Source organism: Microtus pennsylvanicus, chromosome 4 (genome assembly GCF_037038515.1).
Source record: "Microtus pennsylvanicus isolate mMicPen1 chromosome 4, mMicPen1.hap1, whole genome shotgun sequence".
Lineage (NCBI taxonomy): Eukaryota > Metazoa > Chordata > Mammalia > Rodentia > Cricetidae > Microtus > Microtus pennsylvanicus.
The window spans coordinates 113,025,605-113,049,361 of NC_134582.1; the positions used below are offsets into that span (position 1 = coordinate 113,025,605).

The window sequence follows — 23,757 nt, forward strand, 5'->3', positions numbered from 1 at the left end:
TTGGTCAATTAATTTTGAATATCTACTTTCTTGTTGATTATTGCTGGTAGTACGTTATTTTTTTTAGAAAGGGTTACTATTTATAGACATTATAACATGTCCAAAATACCGTTGAGTTAATTTATTAGACTACAATCAACCTGTTATTGTTGAGGAAGGAAAATGAGATGTCCAAGGCACCTTTGGTATAACCAAAACTTTAATTTTAATAGCAATAAATTCTAAATATTTATTAGGGTTTTTTCATCTCCCTTATTTGTGCCATTGGCAGCAATTGTGGTCCTGTTATAAAATTAGCTTGCAATTTAGTCTTGATATCCTGAGGTTCTCGTCTATTTTGGTAGATGAGAAGCTGTTGTGGCAAGAGGTTATAAACATTAATGTAAATGTAAATTAACTGAGAGCTCCTAGTTACTGTCCCACCCCATATAACACTATCTGAAGCCCGCAGGGCTGGAGCAGGAAGCTTCTTGTGCTAGCATGTAAGGAAAGGTGTAACAAAGTAATGCAGCATGGCTGTTGACTTCAAAAGGAGGTGTCAGGTAAGCTAAAACAAGCAGTGTGAGTGGACCTGCCAGGCCTGGAAGGGAAGCAACGCAAGGCTGGGGAAGGGGACATAATGGAGAAACACAGGACATGGCACAAGCGTAGTGGGGAGAATTTAAACAGAGTTTTGTTTGATTTACAATTTTGGAGGATTTATTCCACGGTTAGTCTTGTTTGGGGTCCTAGGTGAGGTAGAATGTCATGGAAGGCAAGGACATTGTACAGAGCATTGTTCTTACCGTAATGGCTGGGGAGTAAAAGGAAGAGAAGGTGTTGGCCTCCTACTAGCTGATTCAAGGGCTACTCCTAGTAACCTAACATCTCCCTACTAGGTCTACCACCTAAAGCTTTCACAGCTTCCGAGTAACCACATGCACTGAGGATAAAGCCTTTACTGTAGAGCCATCATGGGAACGCAAGAGAGGTCTAAACTGTAGCACCCACCATAGGAGCCTTTTGAGAATAGAAAAGAAAACAAAAAAAAAATGTGTTCTCTCTCTGTTCAGAGGATGTTGAGTAGATATTTCACTTAGACTGATCATATGTATGTTTGCACACGATAGTATAGGTATGCATGAAACCAGAGGACAACATCCTCAGGAGCCACTAACTTTATTTTTAGAGAGTCTCTTATTGGAATTGCAGTTTGAGCTCTCAGAGCAGAAAATTTGAGAGCTCTGTCTCTGTGTCCACAGAGTTGGTAACACAGCTAGCTGCCTGCCACCATGTCTGGACTTGCATGAGGATGCTAGCACTTGAACTCTGTCTTCATGCTTCCGCAGCCAGCACTTCACCTACTGAGCCACCTTCCAGTCCCCTTATAGTCTTTTGTGAATTTATTCTGTTTTTCTATTTCCATCCACAACTTAAGTTTGCAGCATGTCTCTGGTAATTACCCAAATAAGCACAAAAAAGAAAGTCCATCCATAATCCTGTGATGCGACAAGTCTAAGACTTATTTATTCATAATGTTATGAAAATTAGTTTCTAAATGAAATAATTCCAGCTATACCAGGGCAGCAAGGGTTCTGAAGTAATCATACAATATTCTAGTTGTTAATTTCTATCTTTTAAGCCTCTTTCTTTTAGCCTTTCTCAGAGGGCAAATTTAGAACACATTTTGCTTTGAAGCAGTTTGTCAAATGCGACAGATAAAACAGAGTAAGTTCAAACTTGAGGGCTTGTGCTAAAATCACACTCATGATTGATTAACATACAAAGGCTAAAATCACACTCATGATTGATTAACATACAAAGGTCAGTCAGTGCTGCCCAAACATTTACTAGAAGATTTTCGAATTGTTTTCTAATGAAATATTTATGAGACTCTCTGAGTATTGTGGTTTTAAGTTCTGCCTCTATTCCACAAAGTCAAGTGTAGGAAGGGAAAGCAATGTCTAAGATGAAAAATAATGGAGAGATGCCCTTCCAGCTGCGAACTCAAAGGCAGGCTTTGCCATTATTCCCAATATTTCAGTCAGGCTAATCATGTTCCTCACCTCAAATCCACGTGGATGATCCCAGCTAAGATTCCTAGCAATAGGAGAGAGGATGCCTAAACTGGCCTTTACCTATAATCAAATTAGTGACTACTTTAATTGTCATCATAGAACCTTCATCCAATACCTGATGAAAGCGGATGCAGTGATCCACAGCCAAGCACTGGGCAGAGCTCTTGGAGTTCAGTTGAAGAGAGGGAGAAGGGATCGTATGAGCAAGGGGGGATCAAGATCATGATGAGGAAAACCACAGAGACAGCAGACCCAAGCTAGTGAGAGCTCATAGACTCTGGAGTGACAGCTTGGGTACTTGCATGGGATCATACTAGGCCCTCTGAATATGGGTGACAGTTGTGTGGCTTGATCTTTTGTGGGGGCACTAGCAATGGAACCAGAATTTATCCCTACTGCATAAACTGGCGTTTTAGAGCCCATTTCCTGTGGTGGGATACCTTGTTCAACCTTGATATAGTGGGGAGGGGTTTGGTCCTGCCTCAACTTGTTATGCCAGACTTCCCAAGGAAGGATTTACCTCCCTCTGAGGAGTGGAGGGAGGTGGGGAAGTGAGAGAAGAGGAGAGAGAGGGAACTGGGTTTGGTATGTAAAGTGAGAAAAAAAATGAATAAAAAATAAAACAATTAACTTTTTCTTCTTTCATGACTCATGTTCAATACCAGAATTCAGCCCTTTCTCATCTCCTTATATTTAGCTTTCCTTGTTCTCTTTTCTTCGTGTTATGTTCTGAGAGTGAACATGAGATTTATTTCTTCCCGAGAGCATATGACCCTGCTAAGCCCATTCATGCAATTTTTAAACTCATTTTTCTTTAGAGTTTAGAATTATTTCATCTAATTCCAATAAATTTATTATTTAACTATGAATAATCTACAATGAAACATTTTAATACCAATACGTACAGGTTTTTTATCTTATTAAGCTATACATTTTTTTTACTCCCCTCACTTCCTCTCCCCTCCTCCCCTTCAACCCTCTACCATGGTCCCCATGATCCCAATTTACTCAGGAGATCTTGTCCTTTTCTACTTCTCATGTAGATTAGATCCATGCCTCTCTTAGGGTCCTCATTGTTGTCTAGGTTCTCTGGGATTGTGATTTATAAGCTGGTTTTCTTTGTGCTTTATGTCTAAAAACCACTTATGAGTAGGTACATATGATATTTGTCTTTCTGGATCTGGGTTACCTAATTCAATATGATGTTTTCTATATTCATTCATTTGCCTGAAAATCTCAAGATGTCATTATTTTTTTCTGCTGTGTAGTATTTCTTTGTGTAAATGTACCAATATTTTCTTATCCATTCTTCAGTCAAGTAACATTTAGGTTGTTTCCACGTTCTGGCTATGACAAACAGTGCTGCTATGAACATAGCTGAGCACATGTCCTTGTGGTACGATTGAGCATCGTTTAGCCATATACCCAAAAGTGGTATTACTGGGTATTGAGGAAGGTTGTTTCCTAATTTTCTGAGAAATCGCCACACTGACATCCAAAGGGGCTGTACCAGCTTGCACGCCCACCAGCAATGCAGAAGTGTTCCCTTTTCCCCCCACAACCTTTCCAGCATAAGTTGTCATCAGTGTTTTTTATGTTGGCCATTCTTACGGGTGTAAAATGGAATCTCAGAGCTGTTTTGATTTGCATTTGTTAGAATCTCAATGCCCCTTACTACAGTGTAGTATCTCTTTCGATGTTGGTTTTCCATGTCTTCCATTTTTCCTTGTTTTTACAGATTTTCAAAGGTATTGGCTCTGAAGAGACTGCGCAAAGTCAAGGGAGTAGGAGGCTGATCAGCTTCTCTCTCTCAGGTACGTATTACTCTCCTGGAAGCCTTATGCAGAGCCTTAGCTGCTTTCTGATGGTGTCATAAACACCAAGACAACTTAAAAAAGCGAGTGTTTCTTTTAGTTCACAGTCCCAGAAGGTTATGAGTCTATCATGACAGGCTGAAGGCATGCCAGCAAATAGCAGGCTGTGTGAGAGGACCAGGAAGCAGAGAAATCTCATCACCCTCCGCAAGCAGGAAGCCAGAGGAACTGGAAATGGGACAAGGATTTAAACTCTCAAACTCATGCCTAGCAATGCACTTTCTCCAGCAAGTCTGCACCTCACTGTGACCCTCTCCAGACAGCACCACCAACTAGGAACCAAGTGTTCAAATACCTTCAGGGAATTTTTATCATCCAAACCACCATGTACAGGGAACAAGAATACCTACCATTGTCATCTGACTCTAACCTACAAGTTTCAAGTTATTCCATCTCTTTGTGCTTCCTTTTCCTCACCTGTGGAGGTGAAGTAAAAATAAAAAGCATCTGGGCAATTCCCACTTAAATAAGCAAGAATAATGGAAATTCAGTCAGTCATAAAGGTGGGAGTGTTTTGACCTTGTAGGAAGGAAGGTTGTTGTCTTGGTAGCAGCATTAAGAGTCTGCTGAGGGCAAGGGAAAGAAAGCCCGGTGAGAACAGTGGTCATCCAGTCCTAAACAGAACTTGCAGTCAGCCCACCTCAGTAGAGCAGATCGAAGCCGAGTTGGTCAAAACTACATTCGTGAAGGGAAAGAAATCAGTGGAATCCAAATGAAGTCTATTTTAATTTAGGCAAGTTAAAAAATGAGTAGTTGAATGTTATGTGAAGCTGTTCCTGGGGAGATGCGAAGAGAGAGAGATCTATTAACCCTGGCAGGGGATTGATTACAGATCAAAGTAGCATCTTAATGGAGTCAGCTTGGCAACTGAAGAAGTTTATTGGGGTCACTTAAAAGAGCATGGACAGCTCAGAGGCAGCTGCGTCGCTGAAAGCCTACCCTGTCAGGGGTGACAGCTCAAGACAGCTGCACTATAGGATGCCAGGCAACACGTATCAGAGAGTCTTCTTCGAGAAGCTCCGCTGGGCAGAGATGCTCTTCTCTGGACAGCTGTTTTCTACTCCTGTGATCTCCAGGTGGGGAACTTGTGGATCCTGTATGTTTCAGCCTTACAGGACTTGTAAGGTTTTTACTTCCTAAGTGTCCCTTCATCTTCCCTTCGGGGGGCGGGGGATGTTTCAGTTTGAAGGAGACTGATGAACATCAAAGAGTAAGGTACTTTTTAGTTTTCATGATCTTATGATGGTTCTGTAATATGCTAACAATGGGAAAACTAGATAAGGAATTACAGGAAATTTTTGCCTTCTATACAGAACTCTGATAAGCCTGAAATTACTTTGTCACTAGAAGTGTAAAAGAACACTGAGCTGCTCTGGGTAAAATGATACACAAGGCTCAGACCTTCACACAAGTCATCTCAGCTAAGTAATCTTCAAGAGAACACATGGCATAAAACACAAACTCTACTGACCACAACTAGAAAACTGCAGCCTTCGCTCATCAAATCAATGTTCCATGCTATGTGTGCTATGGATCAGAGGTCTCCTGAGCCTTTGGGGGAGGTGGATTGTCACCTGTGGTTTTCTAAGTTCAAATGTATCCAATAGGGCAAATGCATGTTTAAGTGTGTATCCAAAATAGTATCATGTGTTTATTTAGGTGGGAGGAAAAAAAAGGTAAAGAAGGGAAACTTTAATAATTTTATTTTACCAGGATAAAAGGCTTGCAACTCTTGGATTGCCATTTTAATGTTTCTTTTGAAATGCTTAAGAAATAACAATTTCTGCACTTATTTTTAAAAACAGTAGAAACAAGAAATATCACAAAAGAATTGTCCAGAAACTAAAAGTAATTTTCTGTGACCAAAGCTCCAGTGGCATCTTGGGGTCCAAAAAGGGTGTGACTGGAGACAGGACATCTCTGTCTGTCCCTTGGTCCCCATTTTGTCTCTGCCATGCAGATAGAGTCTCTTAGACATAACAGGAAACAATTCTCTGTACCCCAGCAAGACTCAAAACCAGGTTAATAAGGTGTTCTAGGTATAGTCATCTCCTGTTGCCCATAGTATATAATTTAATTGTTCTAAAATGACAATTTCCAGCGATGATATGTAACAGGACTATAAACTTGACAACTAAAGAAGGAAACCGGAAAAAGTCACAGATACCTAGTATTCAGATTTTCTATCTATGTTCATTTAACTCACTATATCTGTCTGCAATAAATGTAAAGACTGTGCTAGAAGAGGGAGTTGGTAAAATTGCTTCATAGCAGAACTGAGTCCAGACCCTAGGACTAAATAATGGAAAGAGAGAGCCCACCCCGACAGGTTTCACTCTAGCATCCATCCTTGTTCCAGCTCCCCTTTCTCTCTCTCTGTCTCTCTGTCTCTCTCCCTCCCTCACAGAGAGAGAGAGAGAGAGAGAGAGAGAGAGAGAGAGAGAGAGAGAGAGAGAGGAAGAAAGAAAGAAAGAAAGAAAGAAAGAAAGAAAGAAAGAAAGAAATTATAAGAAAGAGTAAATACCAATGGAAATATCAAAATATACTCCATGCCTTAAAGATAAACAAGAAAAATATCACATAATCCATAACTAAAGGTGATGGTTATTTTTCCTCAACTTGACGTTAACTAGAGTCACCTTGGAGGAAGGAACCTCAGCTGAAGAACTGCCTCCACGAGTCTGGCCTATGGCCAAGCCTGTGGGGCAATGTTTTATTTGCTGAACGATGCGTTGTGAGTGTTGCCATCCCTGGGCAAGTGGGCTTGAGCTGTCTAAGAAACCAAGCTGAGCAAGCAAGAGTTAACAAGCCGCCACGCAGCTTTCCTCCATGGTTTCTGCCTCTGATAGCGCTTGAGTTCCTTCCTTGACTTCTCTCAGTAATGGGTGTGATCAGGACATGTAAGGCAGGTCAACCCTTTCATCACCATGGTAGTTTTGGTCCATGTTTTAAACTTGCAACAGAGACTCAAGAAAAAACACTAAGCAAAGCCCCCCAAATACCATGAAACTGACAAGACACAAGTCAACTCTGAGTATAAAATAAGAGACAGGGATTCTAACAAACCAACTGGACAGCCATGGAGGTTGAGAAACACCAGGATGGCAAGAGTTTTCATGAAGAAATAATGGAAATTTTGACTTGGAACTTATGTAGAAGAAGCAGTTAGATCAACTGAAGAACATGCATTCAAAATAAACTTTCCTACTACAACATGAAATTACTTATAATCAAACATCTTAAGTTAGACAGGTGGATTGCCAACGTCTCCTCTTCCTGACCCCATGGTTTCCCAGAACTCTAATCTTTGAGAAGTCTAGCTCCATGGAGGTTGTGCTTACTTTTCAAATCCTTTTTTCAATTTATCCTTACTCAATGAAAGCCACATTTATTATAAAACTACTACCCTTGGTTTTCTTATGTCTTCACCTTGGGAAAAACTTTATATCTTTTATCTAACATATTTCCAGTTAGTTTTCTTCCATGTCCACCACCTTTGATGACACCCAACCTCTTACTCATTCTCTTCCTCTTAATCTGTTTGTGGAGCACCAGAAACCCAGTCCAATCAGGGCCAGTGTCCTCTCAGGAAAAATAAAGTGTCCACAGTACCAGTTGAACTGACATATAGCAAGGATTTCTTTCCCAAATACAAGATAACATATGCCAAAAATGTTCCAAATGGAATTCTGTGTATATACACACCAGTCCTTGTTTTGTAATGAGATGAAAAATAGTCTAAACATTGTAAAAATAGAAATTAATTTTTCTATTGCTGTAAAAAGAATAACATTACCAAGGGCAACTTACAGAAGAGTTATATCAAATTTATGGTTCTAGAAGGAAAAGAATCCATTATGGCAGGGAGGAATGCCAGTAGGTGGCTGGATCAGAAAGCTGAGAGATCACATCTTCAATTGTAAACACCATGCAGAGGGTGGACTGGAAGTAGGGTGAGGCTCTCAAAGCCTGTCCCTAGTGACATCTTGCACCTTCCAAAACCTGCCCAAAGAGTACCACCAACTATGGGCAAGTGTTTAAATATCTGAAACTATGGGGGACATTTCCCATTTAAACCACCACATCAATGTTTCGGATTATCTGGTCTTGTATAGGACTTGTAGGTACTCAAGCCCACTAAAATATACTTAAATAAAATGTCATTTATTTGATAGATTTCCAAGCCATGGGGTTGAAGAAGGGGATGTTTTTCAACCCAGACCCTTATCTGAAGATTTCCATTCAGCCTGGGAAACACAGCATCTTTCCAGCCCTCCCTCATCATGGGCAAGAGAGGAGATCCACGATCAGAGGCAACACTGTGAACCCCATCTGGCAGGCAGAGGTGAGTGCTAGGGTGTGGGGGTGCTGAAAGAAAACTAGAAGGATCAAATAAAAACAATGGTGATGAGCCCACCCCTGCGCTCATCTTCTTGTGGAGCACAGATTCAGTTCTTAAACTCATGACCGCGAGACTCGGGCCTTTAAGGAATCACATTCTCTGATGACTTGAACTCCAGGACCTGGAATCATTGTCCCAGACAATATCAGGTAATGAAGGCTCTGTCTGGGAGAATACCAACCCAATCAGGCATCTAGAGATTTAAAAAGGGCAGGAAGGAATGAAGGAAGGGAGGGAGGGAGAGAAAGGAGGGAATCTTTACTACTGGGGTCCTAGTCAGTGCTCAACAGAGACACAGGTTATAAGCTTGCATAAGCTTTCACCTGTAGGTGACTATTAGATTTCCTGCCAGAAGTTACATTTTTCTGGGCAATTATCAATAAGACATTTTTCCACTAACAAAGCCTTTAACTTATTCATAGAGCTGTGGGAATCAGCTCTCAAGACCTATAGTTGTGGAACACTGGCCCTTCCTCGAGGCTGTCTGGCAAATGTTTACCTTCCCAGATAAGAACAAACAGTTTTGATGAACAGACTGTGGTAAAGCAGAACTCAACAGACCTTATCCAAACTTAAGTCAGAAGTGTGAACTTCAATTCATTTTTTATCTTTTCCTGTAGTCCAGGAGAAACTGGTTAGCGTCTTACCTATCTTGAACTTATATCTGAACAACAATCGAGGCAGAACCTTTCAGCTAAATTTCTTATTTCAGTGTAACTTAGTACTTTTTAAGCAAGCTTATTAGTAAATCCCTTCCAATCATACTTAACCGAGTTAGAACTTGTTTTTCCTTCTGCCACATCACCAGTGGGTTCCGTTCTGATTCAGAACAGGTGCCTGCAAGCAGGAAAAGCGCATTTAAACGCGATTACTCCCATTTCTCTATAGCTCTCCCCAGGTTGTCATCACCGAGAGCTCCAAACTACAAATGTGACCCTCTAGATGTCTTCCAGGGATACTAAAGTCATCATCTTCCTGGGTTAGATAAACCAGTCATCCCTAGAATATCCCTGATTTGGTTACACGCTGCTTGATTTAGATAGACACAAAACCTAATTTTTCATACCATCTTGGTGGTTTGAATAGAGTGGTTTGCATCTCAGTTTCCAGTATTGAACACTTCATCGCACCAGTAAAGGACCGTCTCTACTTCTAAGTGTGTCTTCTCCACCACCCAGGAGTTAGGAGTTCTTCAACAAATCATGTGTGATGCTGGGACTCACTAACTCCCCTCCTAGAGAACAGGCAGGAACTTGGCTCAGCTTGTCTGACTCCTTGACTTTCAGCTGATCACTTGAGAACACGACCTGGCAGCTGTGGCTGGAGACACAGGAAGCAGGGCAGGCGTGAGTGAGCTCTGATACAGAAGGGGAAAGTGTGGCTGTGCAGGCACAGAGCTCAGCTCAAAGCATAACATGGCTTGTTAAAAGGTCTGCAGTTTTGAGTCATCAGTTTTCCTTTAAGCCTGGTACCCTCACCCACCCACTTATATCCACCTGTAATTGATGGAGACGTGCCCCAACCTAACACACTTGCATTAGACATAGCTCTTCCATGACTATTCAGAGTAGATCATTCTTATTCTACTGTGGAATTTTCAAACATTGTGGGCAAGAAAATATAGTTAAATATTTGGAAACAGACCTATCTCATTGTCTCTTAAAATGTACCATCTCCTTGCTAAGTTAAATCACCCCTTCCAGGCTCCCCAGGAAGGCTTTTTAGAGTTTTGAAATGGAAATTGAGCTACACTTGAACTACTATTAACAGTTATGAACAGATTATAAAACATTGAAAAGTATCACTATTAAAGAATATCGGATATACAGTGACATGTTTATTCAATCCCAGATATTCTTACCAATAATTTCTGAGCTACTTACTGAATCCCTGTGGATAGCACAAAACGCTATAGTAATTACTTCTTTTTGAAAAACAGTGAGCAAGTTCGCCTAACACACTTGTCACAAAGGTAGTAGAAGTCGTAGAAAACATTTCTTAAACCCCACTATCAAAATGGCTTGGTACTAAAAATGTCAACTAGAATGCTTTTAACATTATGAGATTTATGATTCTTCGCTTGAAATCACTTTTTCTCTGGAAATATATTGAAAAGTGCTCTCATTCTCTGTCCTTGGGTTTATGCATTGCATTTAAAATGCTACACCTGAAATTAGCTCAATAAATCTGATACGAGAGTTGTAGCTTAGGTAGACATCGCTCACCTGTGCCTGAGGCCTTGGCTTCAATTCCCAGTGCCACGAAAACAAACAACAATGAAACATAACTCCACAAAGCAGCTGGCAACTAAATACCAGGAAAATGCTGCTTCTGTCCCTATAGAATTCCTCTGTCCCTGGCAACCGGTGCCAAATGGCACGAAACAGATAGATATACCCTTCTTGATACCTCTGTACTTGATAAGACTCGGATTAAGGTGAAAATCTAGATACTGGCTGATGTGAAATTTTATTCGCATGTTTTAAAAAATTAATTCTTTAATAATGTCAAGCACTGATTTCAATACCGCTGGTCATTCAGGCTTCTAGTAGAATAGAATAGCCCTAAAGCTATACTACTCCAAATTTAAAAAAAAAAAAAGACCTACCATAGTCACGTTCTTAACAGAAACATCTCACTTTCTGCTACCAACTTCTGTATTACTTTTCTATTGCTTTGATAAAATGCCAGAAAAGAAAGAGTTTATTTTGGCTTAGGATTCCAGAAGGAAAGTCAATAACAGTAGAGGAGACATGCCTGCCGGAAGCTCAGAGATCCTATCTTCAACTCCAGACATCAAGCAGAGGATGATAACTGGAAGCAAAGCCGGGTATCGCCTCTCAAACCATGTTCCTAGTGATGTACTTCCTCCCTCAAGACTGCATCTTCCCAAACCCTGCCCTAACAGCAGCACCAACTCAAAGTTTTCGAGTGCCAGAGCCTATGGTGTATATTTCTCATTCAAATCATGGTAGTATTATTCTAAATGTATGCTCTTTATATTCCTCAACCAAAGTATGAAGGGTGGGGTAAGGAATGAGTTGTGTATCCAGCTCAAATTATATTGAAATGCAATACAAAATACAAACCAAGTGAAATTTTCAAGAAAAAAAATTCTAAAAGTGGAATCATTACCCTCCAAAAGTATATAAGGAATACTAAGTAGAACAAATCTACATAGACTCAGGCACCTTCTCTATTTTGCATGTAAATACAAACAATTTCAATGCTGTTTAAGATTTTTAGTGTTATATACTTAAGAATGCATTATTTTACTTTTGAGGACAAGTCATCTACACCAAAATCCGTTGTGAGATACTGGATAGTACTTATTCGTTTCTTTAGATTTCTCACACATGTAGAACAAGGCCATATTGCTAGCTAGCTCTTATATCTTTTGTTAACCCATTTCTATTATTGTATATTTTACCACAAGACTTGTGGCCTACCAGCAAGGTTACTACTGGTGGCTCCATGCTTCTCCTTGACTCTGCCTTCTTTCTCCCAGCATTCAGTTTAGTTTTCCTGCCGAGTTCTATTCTGCTAAGCCACTGGCCAAAACAGCTTTATTCATTAACCAATAAAAGCAACACATAGACAGAAGAACTTCCCACACCATGTGTTTATCTAGATTCCTGGTGGTGAGCCACTTTGACTAGGATAGGATGTATTCTTAATGTAGTTTTAATTTGCATTTCCCTGGTGCCTAAGGATGCTTACCAAGTTTTTATTGAAAAAAAATTCATACAATATATTTTGGTTATGTTTTTCCTTCTCCCAGTGTCCCCTCAGGATCTCCACCACCACTTCTTTATACTTTGCATAGCCAACTTATATTCCCTCTCTCTAACAAAAACAAAAAATAAATACGATAGAATTGTATTATTGTAAAAATACAGTACAAAATACAATAAAACAAGAAACACAAAAATTAAAATCACAACAAACAGAAAACAAATAAGGAAAAGTATGCCCAAAGAAAGGACTTAAGAATACCTTTGAGTTTGTTTTGTGTGGGCCAACTGCTTCTTGGTACAGAGCCTGACCTGAAGTGTGGTTGGTATATCCTGTGACTCCATTAAAGGAAACTGATCTTCCTTTTGCCAGTGGGTATCAACTGCAGATAGCTTCTTTATTAGGAATGAGACCCCATGTCCTCTTCTCCCTCTCAATGCTAGCATCCCACTTGGCTTGAGCCTGTGAGGTCCTTGTGTGGGCTGTCACAGTCATTCTTTGTTCATATGTGGGCCAGTACTGTTATGTCTGGAGGACTGTTTTCTTGGAGTCACTTGTCACTTCTGGTTCTTACCATCTTTGCACCTCCTCTTATGCATAGATCCCTGAGCCTTGAGGGAAGGGCTTTGATGGAAACATTCCATTTAGGACTGAGTGCTTCAAAGTTTCTCACTCTATGAATATCATCCAGTTGTGAATCAGTGTGTTAATTCCCATCTACTGCAAAAGAAGCTTCTCTAGTATGGGTTGAGCAAGAAACTGATCGATGGTTATAGCAGAATGTCATTAGGAACTGTTTACTGCTACATTCCTTTAGCAGAATTTTCCCTAGTTCTGTGACCTTTTTAGTCTCAAGTTCTTGGCCATTTTTGCAATGTCAAGCGTGGATTCCACCTCATGGATTGGACCTTAAATCTGATCAGAAAGTGGATGTTTATTCTAATAACATTTATGCCACTATTGCACCAGTATATCTTACAGGCAGGTCATTACTGTAAGTAGCAGGGATTGTAGCTGAGTGATATTGATAATCACTTTAATCCTCTAACAGTCTGCAGAGTAACTTCTAGTACCACAAAGTTGCCAGTAGTACTGCTGGTCTGTACAAGTGAAGCTTCTAGTAGGCACCAGCTTGATGCTCAATGTTCAATGGCATAAGTAAGTATGTCTTCAGCCATAGGGCCTTACCATCAGGAGAGCAACCAGTAGCCTTGCAAATAGCCTGTGATGTGACCCCTTTGGCCAAGGAGTCAACAAGATGTGGCAAATACTAGCACTATGGGTTTTACTTGGTGGCATAAGATGTCTATATGGGATATTGTCTCCCCTGTTATTTGGTGACTGTATTTATATTCTTTTCATGTATGTATATGTTTTAGAAGCTTCTACAATAATAGGCTTCCATGTGGTCTTTCAAATGTCCTTTAGAATTAGATGTTTCTCCCTAGATTTCCTCCTTTACCCTCCTCTTCCATATGTTTCCTTACTTATCCTCTGATTCTAGTTTCCTCTTTCTCTCTCCATAACAATATATTCCATTTCCACTTCCTTGGGAGATCCTCTCTTACCCCTTAGATCCTTACTGGGTACCAAACTTCTGTGGTTATATAAGTTACAGCACACATATTAAAGGCTTAAAAGCTAATATTCACATATAAGAAAAAGCATATGTTTTGGGGGGCCTGGGTTACCTCACTCAGGATGAATTTTTTCTAGCTACATCCATTTACCTCTAACTTTCATTATTTCATTTTTCTTAATAGATTAATATTATCCCACTACGTAAATGTACCACATTTTTATTCTCCATTCATCAATTGATAGACATCTGGGCTATTTCCAATCTGGGGCAACTATTAGCAGAGCAGCAATAATCACGGCTGTGCAAGTATCTCTGCAGTAAGATATATATGCCCAAGAGTGGTATAGCTGGATCTTGAAGTAAATTGATTACCAGGTTCCCAATAAACCACAACACTGATTTCCATAGTAACTGTGCCAGTTTACAGTCCCACCAGCCCTGTATATTACCATTTCCATGCATTCTCTCCAGCAATACTGGCATTTATTTTATTTATCATGGCCATTATGACTGCAGTAAGATGAAATTTCAAAGTAGTTTTAATTTGAATGTTCCTGATAGTTAAGGATGCTGAAAATGTCTTTGTTTACCAGAAATTTGTGTTTCATCTTTTAGGAGATCTATTTCTGTAGCCCATTTTTAGTTGAGTTCTCTCTTTTCTTAAGGGTCAGTATTTTTAGTTCTTAGATGTTCTAGATAATAACCTCTATCAGATGTATAATTGGTAAGGACCATTTCCCATTCTGTAGCCTACCATTTTGCCCAAATGATGGTATCCTGTAGTAATATGGACGCGGCGGCGGGGCTGTGTCCCCAAAACCCAGCCGCCTGCCTGGCTAGCTTATGCCCCGAAATAATTACACAGACACTGTATTCTTTTAAACACTGCTTTGGCCCATTCCTATCTAGCCTCTTCTAGGCTAATTCTCACATATTAATTTAGCCCATTTCTAATCATCTGTGTAGTGCCCCTAGGTGCGCTTACCGGGAAGATTCTAGCCTAAGTCCATCCTGGGTCGGAGCTTCATAGCGTGCGTCTTCCCTGGAGCAGGTAGCATGGCGTCTCTCCTGCGTCTGCTCCGGAGAGGAGAGCTGTGGAGTCTGACCCCACTTCCTCTTCCTCCCGGCATTCTGTTCTGTTTACTCCACCCACCTAAGGGTGGGCCTATCCAATGGGCCTAGCAGTTTCTTTATTGCTTAGCCAATGAAATCAACAGATTGATATATGACACTTCCACATCAGTATCCTTTGTCATACAGCTTTTCAGGGTCCATGAGGTTCCATGTAATAATTGTTAGTCCCACTGCCTGGGTTATCATCAGTGCCATGGTCACGAAGTACTTTCCTCTGACAATGAGTTAAAGTTCATTCCCTGACTTTCTCTAACATCATGTCTCTTACGTTGAGGTCTTTGATACATTTGCTGTAGATTTTGTGCAGAGTGGGTCTATTCTCATTCTTCTAAATACAGTCATCCAGTTTGGCCAGCACCATTTGTTGAAGATGTTGTCTCTTCTCCAGGGTGCACTTTAGGCTTCTTTGTAAAAAATAGGTTTCATAGGTATGTGAATTAATGTCTAAATCTTCAGTTTAATTCCATTGGTCAAAGTGTTGACTTTCATGCCAATACCCTGCTGTTTTTATTTGAAGTACAACTTAAAATCTGGGATGGTGGTAGTCCTTTTATTATTTAGGACTGTTTTAACTATCCTGGAATTTTAGTGTTTCCATATAAAGTTGAAGATTAATTTTTCAATTTCTATAAAGAATTATATTAAAATTTTGATAAGAATCACAGTGAATCTGTAGATTGCTTCTGAATGCTTCGGTTTCTTTCTTCAATATCTTAATGTTTTTAATAATACAAGTCTTTTACTTGCTTGGTCAGAGGTAACTACAGATTTTTCTTTTTTGAAGGTATTGTGAAATGTATCATTTGTTTGATTTCTTTCTCGGTGTTTTTCATTTGTATATGAGAAAGCAACTGATTTTTTGTGAGTTAATTTTATAACTTGCTACTTTGATGAAGGTGTTTATTAGCTCTAGAAGTTTCCTGGTGGAGTTTTTAGGGCCACTTATGTATACTATCACATCATCTGCAAACAAAAATACTTTGACTTCTTCCCTTTCTATTTGTATCCCCTTGATCTCCTTCAGTGGTCTCATTGCCTCTAGCTAAGACTTTAGTTACTATATTGAATAGGTATGGAGAGAACAGACATCCTTGTCTTGTTCTTGATTTTATTGGAAATGCTTTGAATTTCTTTCTGTTTAGGGTGATGCTGGCTATGGGCTTACTGTAAATTGCCTTTATTATGTTGAGATGTGTCCTTTGTTTATGTAGTCCCTCTGTGACTTATATCATGAAGGGATGTTGGACTTCAACAAAGATCTTTTCTGCATATAATGAGATGCTCATGTGATTTTTTATCTTTCAGTCTGTTTATGTGGTGGATTACATTTGTTTATTTATGAATTTTGAATCATCCCTGCATCTCTGGGATGAAGCCAACTTGATCAATGTGGGTGGTCTTTTTGCGGTCCTCTTGGATTCAGTTTGCAAGTATTTTATTGAAGATTTCTATGTTCATGAGGGATATTGGTCTATAATTTTCTTCTTTTCTTGTTTTTTTGATTGGGTCTTTGTATGTTTTTTTTTATCAGAGTAAGAGTGGCCTCTTATTTTTGAGGAATATTGGCATTAATTCTTCTTTGAAGGTGTGAATAGAATTCTGCACTGAATCCATCTGACCCGATGGTCTGGCAGAGTTTTTTTTTATTGGTATTACTCTTTTATTTCTATAGGGGTTTCGGGTCTATTTAACTTGCCTACTTGACCTAGATTTAACTTTAGTAGGTCATATATATCAAGAAAGTAATTCTTTTCTTTTAGGTTTTCCAGTTCTGTATCATACATATTTTTAAAGTATATCTGAAGATTCTCAAACTTCCTTGGTGTCTGTTATGATGTACCATTTTCATCTCTAATTTTATTAAATTGGATTTACTTTCTTTTAGATGATTTAGTAAGGAATTATTATTCTTACTGATTTTTTGCATTGTTTTTGTTGTTATTTCCTCTTTGTTGATTTCAGAACTATACTTGATTATTTCTTTGATTATTTATTGATTATTTGCCATCTACTCAATTTTGGTTTTATTACTCCTAAAGCTTTCAGGTGCATCATTTTGTCCCATAAGTTTGGGTACATTGTGTTTTCATTTTTATTCAATTCTAAAATGCTTTCAATTTCATTCTTGATTTCTGCTTTGGCCCATTTTTCATTAAGTAGTGAGTTTTCATTAAGAATTTCATGTTTTGCATTTTTCTTTGACTGTGCTATTCATTTCTTCTACCTTATCTTTAATATCTAAGATTATCTCTTTCATGTCTTGTAGTCTGTTGGGGAGGCTGAGGCTTACCTCTGAGGTTTTTGTTTGCCATCTTAAATTTTTTAATTCCAATTTTATTTCAGTTTGAATTTCATTAGTGATTCTATTTCCCTGTTAAATTCTACTTACATACTTTGAATTTTTAATTATTTCATTTAACTGTTTATTGTGTTTTCATCATCTTCATTAGGGCATTTATTTATTCATGTACATTTAAGGTCTTTAAATACATTCATTTCCATTCATTTGCATGCAAAATTCAAGAAGTCGTTTTTTACTGCTGAATAGTACTCTAATATGTATATATTCCATACTTTCTTCATCCATTCTTCCATTGAAGGGCATCTAAGTTGTTTCCAGGTTCTGGCTATTACAAACAATGCTGCTATGAACATAGTTGAGCATATACTTTTGTTGTATGATAGGGAATCTCTTGGGTATATTCCCAAGAGTGGTATTGCTGGGTCCAGGGGTAGGTTGATCCCGAATTTCCTGAGAAACCGCCACACTGCTTTCCAAAGTGGTTGCACAAGTTTGCATTCCCACCAGCAATGGATGAGTGTACCCCTTTCTCCACAACCTCTCCAGCAAAGGCTATCATTGGTGTTTTTGGATGCTCACCTTACTAGACCTGGATGGAGGTGGGTGGTCCTTGGACTTCCCACAGGGCAGGGAACCCTGATTGCTCTTTGGGCTGATGAGTGAAGGGGACTTGATTGGGGGAGGGGGAGGGAAATGGGAGGTAGTGGTGGGGAAGAGACAGAAATCTTTAATAAATAAATAAAGAAAAAGAAAAAATAAATACATTCATAATGGCTGTTTTGAAGTTCTGTCTCATGCTTCAGCAAAATTGCATTTTTCAGGGCCTATTGCAATGGAGTTAGTGAGTTTTAAAGGAGGCATATTATCTTGACTGTTTATGTTTGTGCTGAAATCTATTCTAGGCATCTGGAGTTTTAGTTTTTGAAATGTTTTTTAATGCTGAGTTCTGGTCTTGTCATTGTTGAGTGGGTGTGCTATTCTTTGATTTTTGTCTCCTACTCTGTGTCCTGGGTGAGTATTGTGGTTATTGAGTCCCTGGTAGAAAGTGCTTCTGCAGGTCACCAGGTATCAGAATGGAGTGGAGGTGAGCTGGGGAAAGGCTGAGAGGTCTGCAGGAAAGAACCAGCCTCCCCACCAAGAGGTGGAGTCCACAGAGAACAGGTGGAATACAAGAAAGGGCTCCTGTAGGGAAACTGCAATAGAACCAAGAGTCTAAAAAGGCATGGACCAAGGAGATAGGGATACTTTGGGTCTGTGCCAAGAGGTAGTGCCCCCAGGGAACTGAAGTGGGATGAGAGGAAGGGCTCCTACTTCCTAAGTCTAAAAAGAACTAAATGGCCACAGGGAGAAAGAGTTTCGGCATATTGGCAGCTGACATACAGGAACAGGGATGGCTAGAAGAGAAGGATGAGAGGACCAGTGGGTAAACGCTGGATGGCGGCATGTAGAAGAATACAAATAGATCGATTCCTTTCACCCTGCACAAAACTCAAGTCCAAGTGGATCAAAGGCCTCAACATAAAGCCAGATACACTAAAGCCGATAGAAGAGGAAGTGACAAATAACCTTGAATGCATTGGCACAGTAGACTACTTCCAACTATAACACCAGGAACACAGACACTGAGATCAATAATTAATAAATGGGACATCCTGAAACTTAAAAGCTTCTGTAAGGTAAAGGACATTGTCAATAAGATAAAATGACAGTCTACAGAATGGGAAAAGATCTTCACCAACCCCACATCTGATAGAGGACTCATATCCAAAATATATAAAGAACTCAAGAGACTAGGTACCAAAATATCAAATAATCCCATTAAAAATGGGATACATATTTGAACAAAAAATTCTCAGCAGAAGAATCTCAAATAGCCAAAAGATATTTAAGGAATTACTCAGCATCCTTAGCTATCTGGGAAACACAAATCAAAATGACTCTGAGATACCATCTTACACCTGTCAGAATGGCTAAGATCAAAAGCGCTAATGACAGGCTATTTATCGCTATCATTGGCAGCATGTGCAGATTATTCTTTAGACAGGCCAGCTCCATGCCACAGATGCTGCTGTCCTTGGTGGTCGTTCCATGGTACTGGCATCGCCGAAATGCTAGGGTCTTCACTCAGCGAAGCTGTGCCTTTACCAATAGCCTCTCCTGAACTCTCTTCAGGGACTCTGAACCTGCCCAATGATGCTGAACCTCAACTTCTCTCCATGATCACCTCAATTCAGGATCTGCTTCTTCAGCTGAGGCTGCATATTCACTAGTGGCCTCTCCTAGATTCTCACAGAGCAAAAACCTCAACTCTTCTCCATGACTATTCCATGTCATCAACACCAGTATCACCTGGGAGACTCTTACATTCTGCCAAGTTCAGTTACCAGCATTAGGTACAGTCTTCATCTTCCTCTGTACCAAGGCTTCTGTGTTCTGACTCTTAGGACATATTCCCAGTAGGCTGCATCTCAGTGATGTTGGTCTTTTCTAAATTGCCACTAATATCTTAGCTCCAGGCAAGCACCGTCAATTGTCCTGATAAAGCAAAGGTTTTATTTCAGTGGTTCTTGTCACTTTTTAATTACAGCCAAACTCTTCAGCTCCAGATGACCAGAAACCACAAATCTTCAACACAAAATATCATACCAAGAGCCTCAGTCGAATCTCTGCTTTCCTCTGAAACTTAACCATCCAGGTCTGAAACACTAAAGAATACACATTCTTCTCAGGAGCCCATGGAACTTTCTCTAAAAGAGAACACTGATTAGGATAAATTCAAAGTCTCAACAAAAACAGGAAAATTGAAGTCACACATTGCATTCCATCTGACAACAGTGGCATACAACTGAATATCAGCAGCAATATAAACCACAGAAAGCATGGTGTTTTGTGGAAACTACACAGCACACTTTTGAATGACAGTTGGATGAAAGAAGAAATGATGAAGAAAGTTTAAAAATTCCTTCAAATGAAAGAAAATGAAAGTACAATATACAAAAATTTGTTGGATACAGTACATGAAAGTCTGTAGCACTATGTGCCTATATAAAAAGTTAAGAGTTTTCAAATTAATAAAGAAATGATGTACCCAAAGGCCCTGTAAAAACAAGAACAGACACCAAAAAAGTGAACTGGAAGAGGTGATCAAATTTCATGACTAAAATTAAGTAAATAAAATTTTAAAAATAATGAAACAAAATGAAAACAATCTTGAAAACTAAGATTAAGAAACTTTTAGCCAAATTACCCAACGGGAGGATAAAAAGACCCAAATGAATAATATTGGAGATGAAGGTGTAGTATTAGGAGCGGCGGGGCTGTGTCCCCAGCACCCCGGCTGCCTGGCTAGCTTATGCCCCGAAATAACAACACACAAATTGTATTCATTTAAACACTGCTTGGCCCATTAGCTCTAGCCCTTACTGGCTAATTCTGATATCCCGATCAACCCATCTCTAATAAATTGTGTAGTACCGGTCTTACCAAGAAAGATTCAGCATGTCTGACCTGGCGGCTTGCTTCATCACGTGTGTCTGCCTCAGAGAACAGAGCTATCGTGTCTGCCTGGGAGAGGGGAGCACGACATCTCTGAGCTCACTTCCTCTTCCTCCCAGCATTCTGTTCTGTTTACTCCACCCACCTATGTTCTAACCTATGAGGGCAAGCAGTTTCTTTATTTAATTAACCAATGACCTTCCTCCATCATGAAGGGAAACACTACTACACATATTGAGGAACTACACAAAATTGTGGTTCTTTTTAATCTACATTCCAACAAAGAAACTATAAAAGAAATAAATGAATTTCTAGACATATGGACCTACCAAAGTTTAATCACAAAGAAAGGAATAGTTTTGAGAGATCTTTAACATCCATTAGATAGAAAAGGCAATTTAAACACCTCAGACTAAAAAAAGAAAAAAGAAAAAAAAACCCATGCCCAGATGGATTTGGCACAGCACTGTAGCAGACTTTCAAAGAACCAACATCAACGTTCCCCAAAATAGTCCACAGAATGAAAAAGGAATGTCCCAAAATTCTTTTTTATGATGTTAAGTTGTCCTATACCAAAAGCACAAAAAGACCCAACAAAAAAGGAAAAATTTAGACCAATATCTCTGGTTAACACAAATGCAAAACCTCTCAATAATGCACTTAAGAACAAGAGACATGTAAATAAGCTTATCCACCATGATCAAGTCAGCTTCATCACAAAGATTCAGGGATGCTTCAACATACAGAGATCAATATATAGAATCCACCACAGAAAGGAACTAAATGGCAAAAATCACGTGATCATCTCATTAGATACAGAAAAGATCTTTGACAAAATCCAGTATCCCTTCATGATAAAATTCAGGGATTACCTCGGAATAAGGAAACGTACCTCAACACATGGCAATACACTACAATCTCTCCACCAAAATCTTGCTAAATGGAGAAAGGAGCTCAAGCATTGTCACTAACATCAGGGAGAGTACAAGGATGACTACGCCCCCTGCTCCCATTCCATATAGAAATGTGTTGTCTCTATTGTCTGCTAGAGAGCTAAGATGAGAGAAGGGGGAAAGGGGATGCAAACAGGACAGAAGTGGAAGTATCCTTACATGCATGTGACAGGATGCTGTGCGTGAAAGACCCTGAAGACTCCACCAGAAATCCTCTATGGCTGATGAATCCTGTCATACAGGGAAAGGATACAAAAGTAGCACACACAAAAGAAAAAAACTGCAGTGATATTTATAAATACAAGTGAGAAATATTCTGAGAAATCAAGGGACTAATACCATTCACAATAACCTCAAGAAAAATAAAGTATATAGGACCAAATCTTACAAGGGAATTGAAAGGCCTGTACAATAAATACATTAGGATACTGGGGAAAAAAAGAGAAACGAAGATACTAGAAGGCAGAATAATTCCCCATGCTCCTGGATTGGCAGGATTAATATTGTGAGATCTCCATCCTACCAAAAGCAAGCCAGAGATTTAATACAATTCCCATCAAAATACCATCACAATTCTCAGACATTGAAAAAGTAATCTTAAATTCTGTATTTCCTTATAACCCAATAATCCAAAACAATAACTAGAGATAAAAAGATATCATCCTCCTAGATTTTAAGTTATATTGCGGAACTATCATAATAAAAACAGCATGGTCCTAGAATAAAAATAGACTCATGGGTCAATGGAAGAGAACTGAAAACCCATATATAAGCCATCTAATTTTTTAAAAGACTAAAAATACACATAGAATAAAAAATGCATCTTCAACAAATGTTGCTAGTCAAACTGAGTAGCTATGAGTGAAAAAAGAAACTTGATCTTTATCTCTCGCCACACACAAAACTCAACTCTGATGTATCAAAGATCTCGACATAAGACCTGATAACCTGAGTCTGATAGTGGAAAACTAGAAAATATACTTGAACTCATTGGAAAAGAAATGAGTTTTGATTAGGACACTGACAGCAGAATTAAGGCCATCAACTACTAAATGGGACTTTATAAAATTAGAAAAATTTTCTACAACAAACTATATCATCAGTCAAGTGAAGATACAATCTACGAATTGGGAAACAATCTTTCCCAGTAACACAAAAGGTTACAATCCAGAATAAGCAAAGAACTCAAAAACTAAACATGAAAAAAAACAAACAACCCAAAGCTAGAAAGATGATTGATTCACTTGCTCTTCTTTAGAGAACCCAGGTCTGAGTCTCAAAACCCTCTTCTGGCTTCTATAGGGACTGGACATACATGGTACACATATATACATACCTACAGGAAAAAACACTCACTGGCATAAAAATAATAACCTTTCTTAACCTTTCTACACACATGTGGGTTGGCACATATGTGCCCCAGCAAGTGTGTTGAGGGGAAGGATAACCTGCAGAACCCAAGTCTCTCTTCCCACTTGGGAGTGGATCTCAGGTCATCAGCCTTGCTGGGAAGAGCCCTTTCCCACTGAGCTAGCTCACCAGGCCCAACTTTATAGACTTTTTCACTACTTGCTTGTTTTTTTGTTTGTTTGTTTGTTTAATCCTCGCAGAGTCAGTGGTCTTCCTACAAAGCCACGGACTTACCTAGAAATCATGACAGAGGCCAAGCTAAACTAGAATGATACCACACAGACTGCCCTCCATCTTATTGCATGAATTACATGTCTGGAAGCTACATACAAAGAAACCCCATCCCAAGAAAATAATGCATCCAGTCCCCTTATTCTATGTGACTCGTTGTTATAAGCTGAGGTAGTATTTTACTCTACTTCCCAGGTGATTTTTCCCTCTTTAAGCATCTCCAACAAACAATTAGTCATTATATATGTAGACCTGCATATACACATGTATATACATGTACATGTGTACATATATAATGTATCTTGGGATATAGAATACATAAATATCTCAGACAATGAAACCAACAATTACTAAGTGAGACCTGGTAAAACTAAAAAAAAAAAACTTCCAGACAGAAAAGTCAAAATCCTTTGAATAAAGAGGCAGCCTGTAGAACATAAAAAAAATCTTTTCTAGGGACATATCTCACAGATGGTTAGTATCTAGAATATACAAAAAAAGAAAAGAAAAAGTACCAAACAACCTAATTCCAAAATGGAACATAGAACTAAATAGAGTTCTCAAAAAATGAAATGCAAATAA

General features: G+C 39.1%; 1 protein-coding gene across 11 annotated transcripts in view; it reads left to right on the plus strand.

Moving 5' to 3' along the window:
- Hecw1 (HECT, C2 and WW domain containing E3 ubiquitin protein ligase 1) overlaps window positions 1–23,757 on the plus strand; it is a 237,636-nt gene that overhangs the window by 144,641 nt on the left and 69,238 nt on the right. For all 11 annotated transcript variants that reach the window (XM_075970173.1, XM_075970169.1, XM_075970170.1 and 8 more), the window contains 2 exons: window positions 3,796–3,871; window positions 8,107–8,276. In XM_075970173.1, coding sequence (XP_075826288.1) covers window positions 3,796–3,871; window positions 8,107–8,276 — 246 coding nt within the window. The remainder of the gene's footprint in view (window positions 1–3,795; window positions 3,872–8,106; window positions 8,277–23,757) is intronic.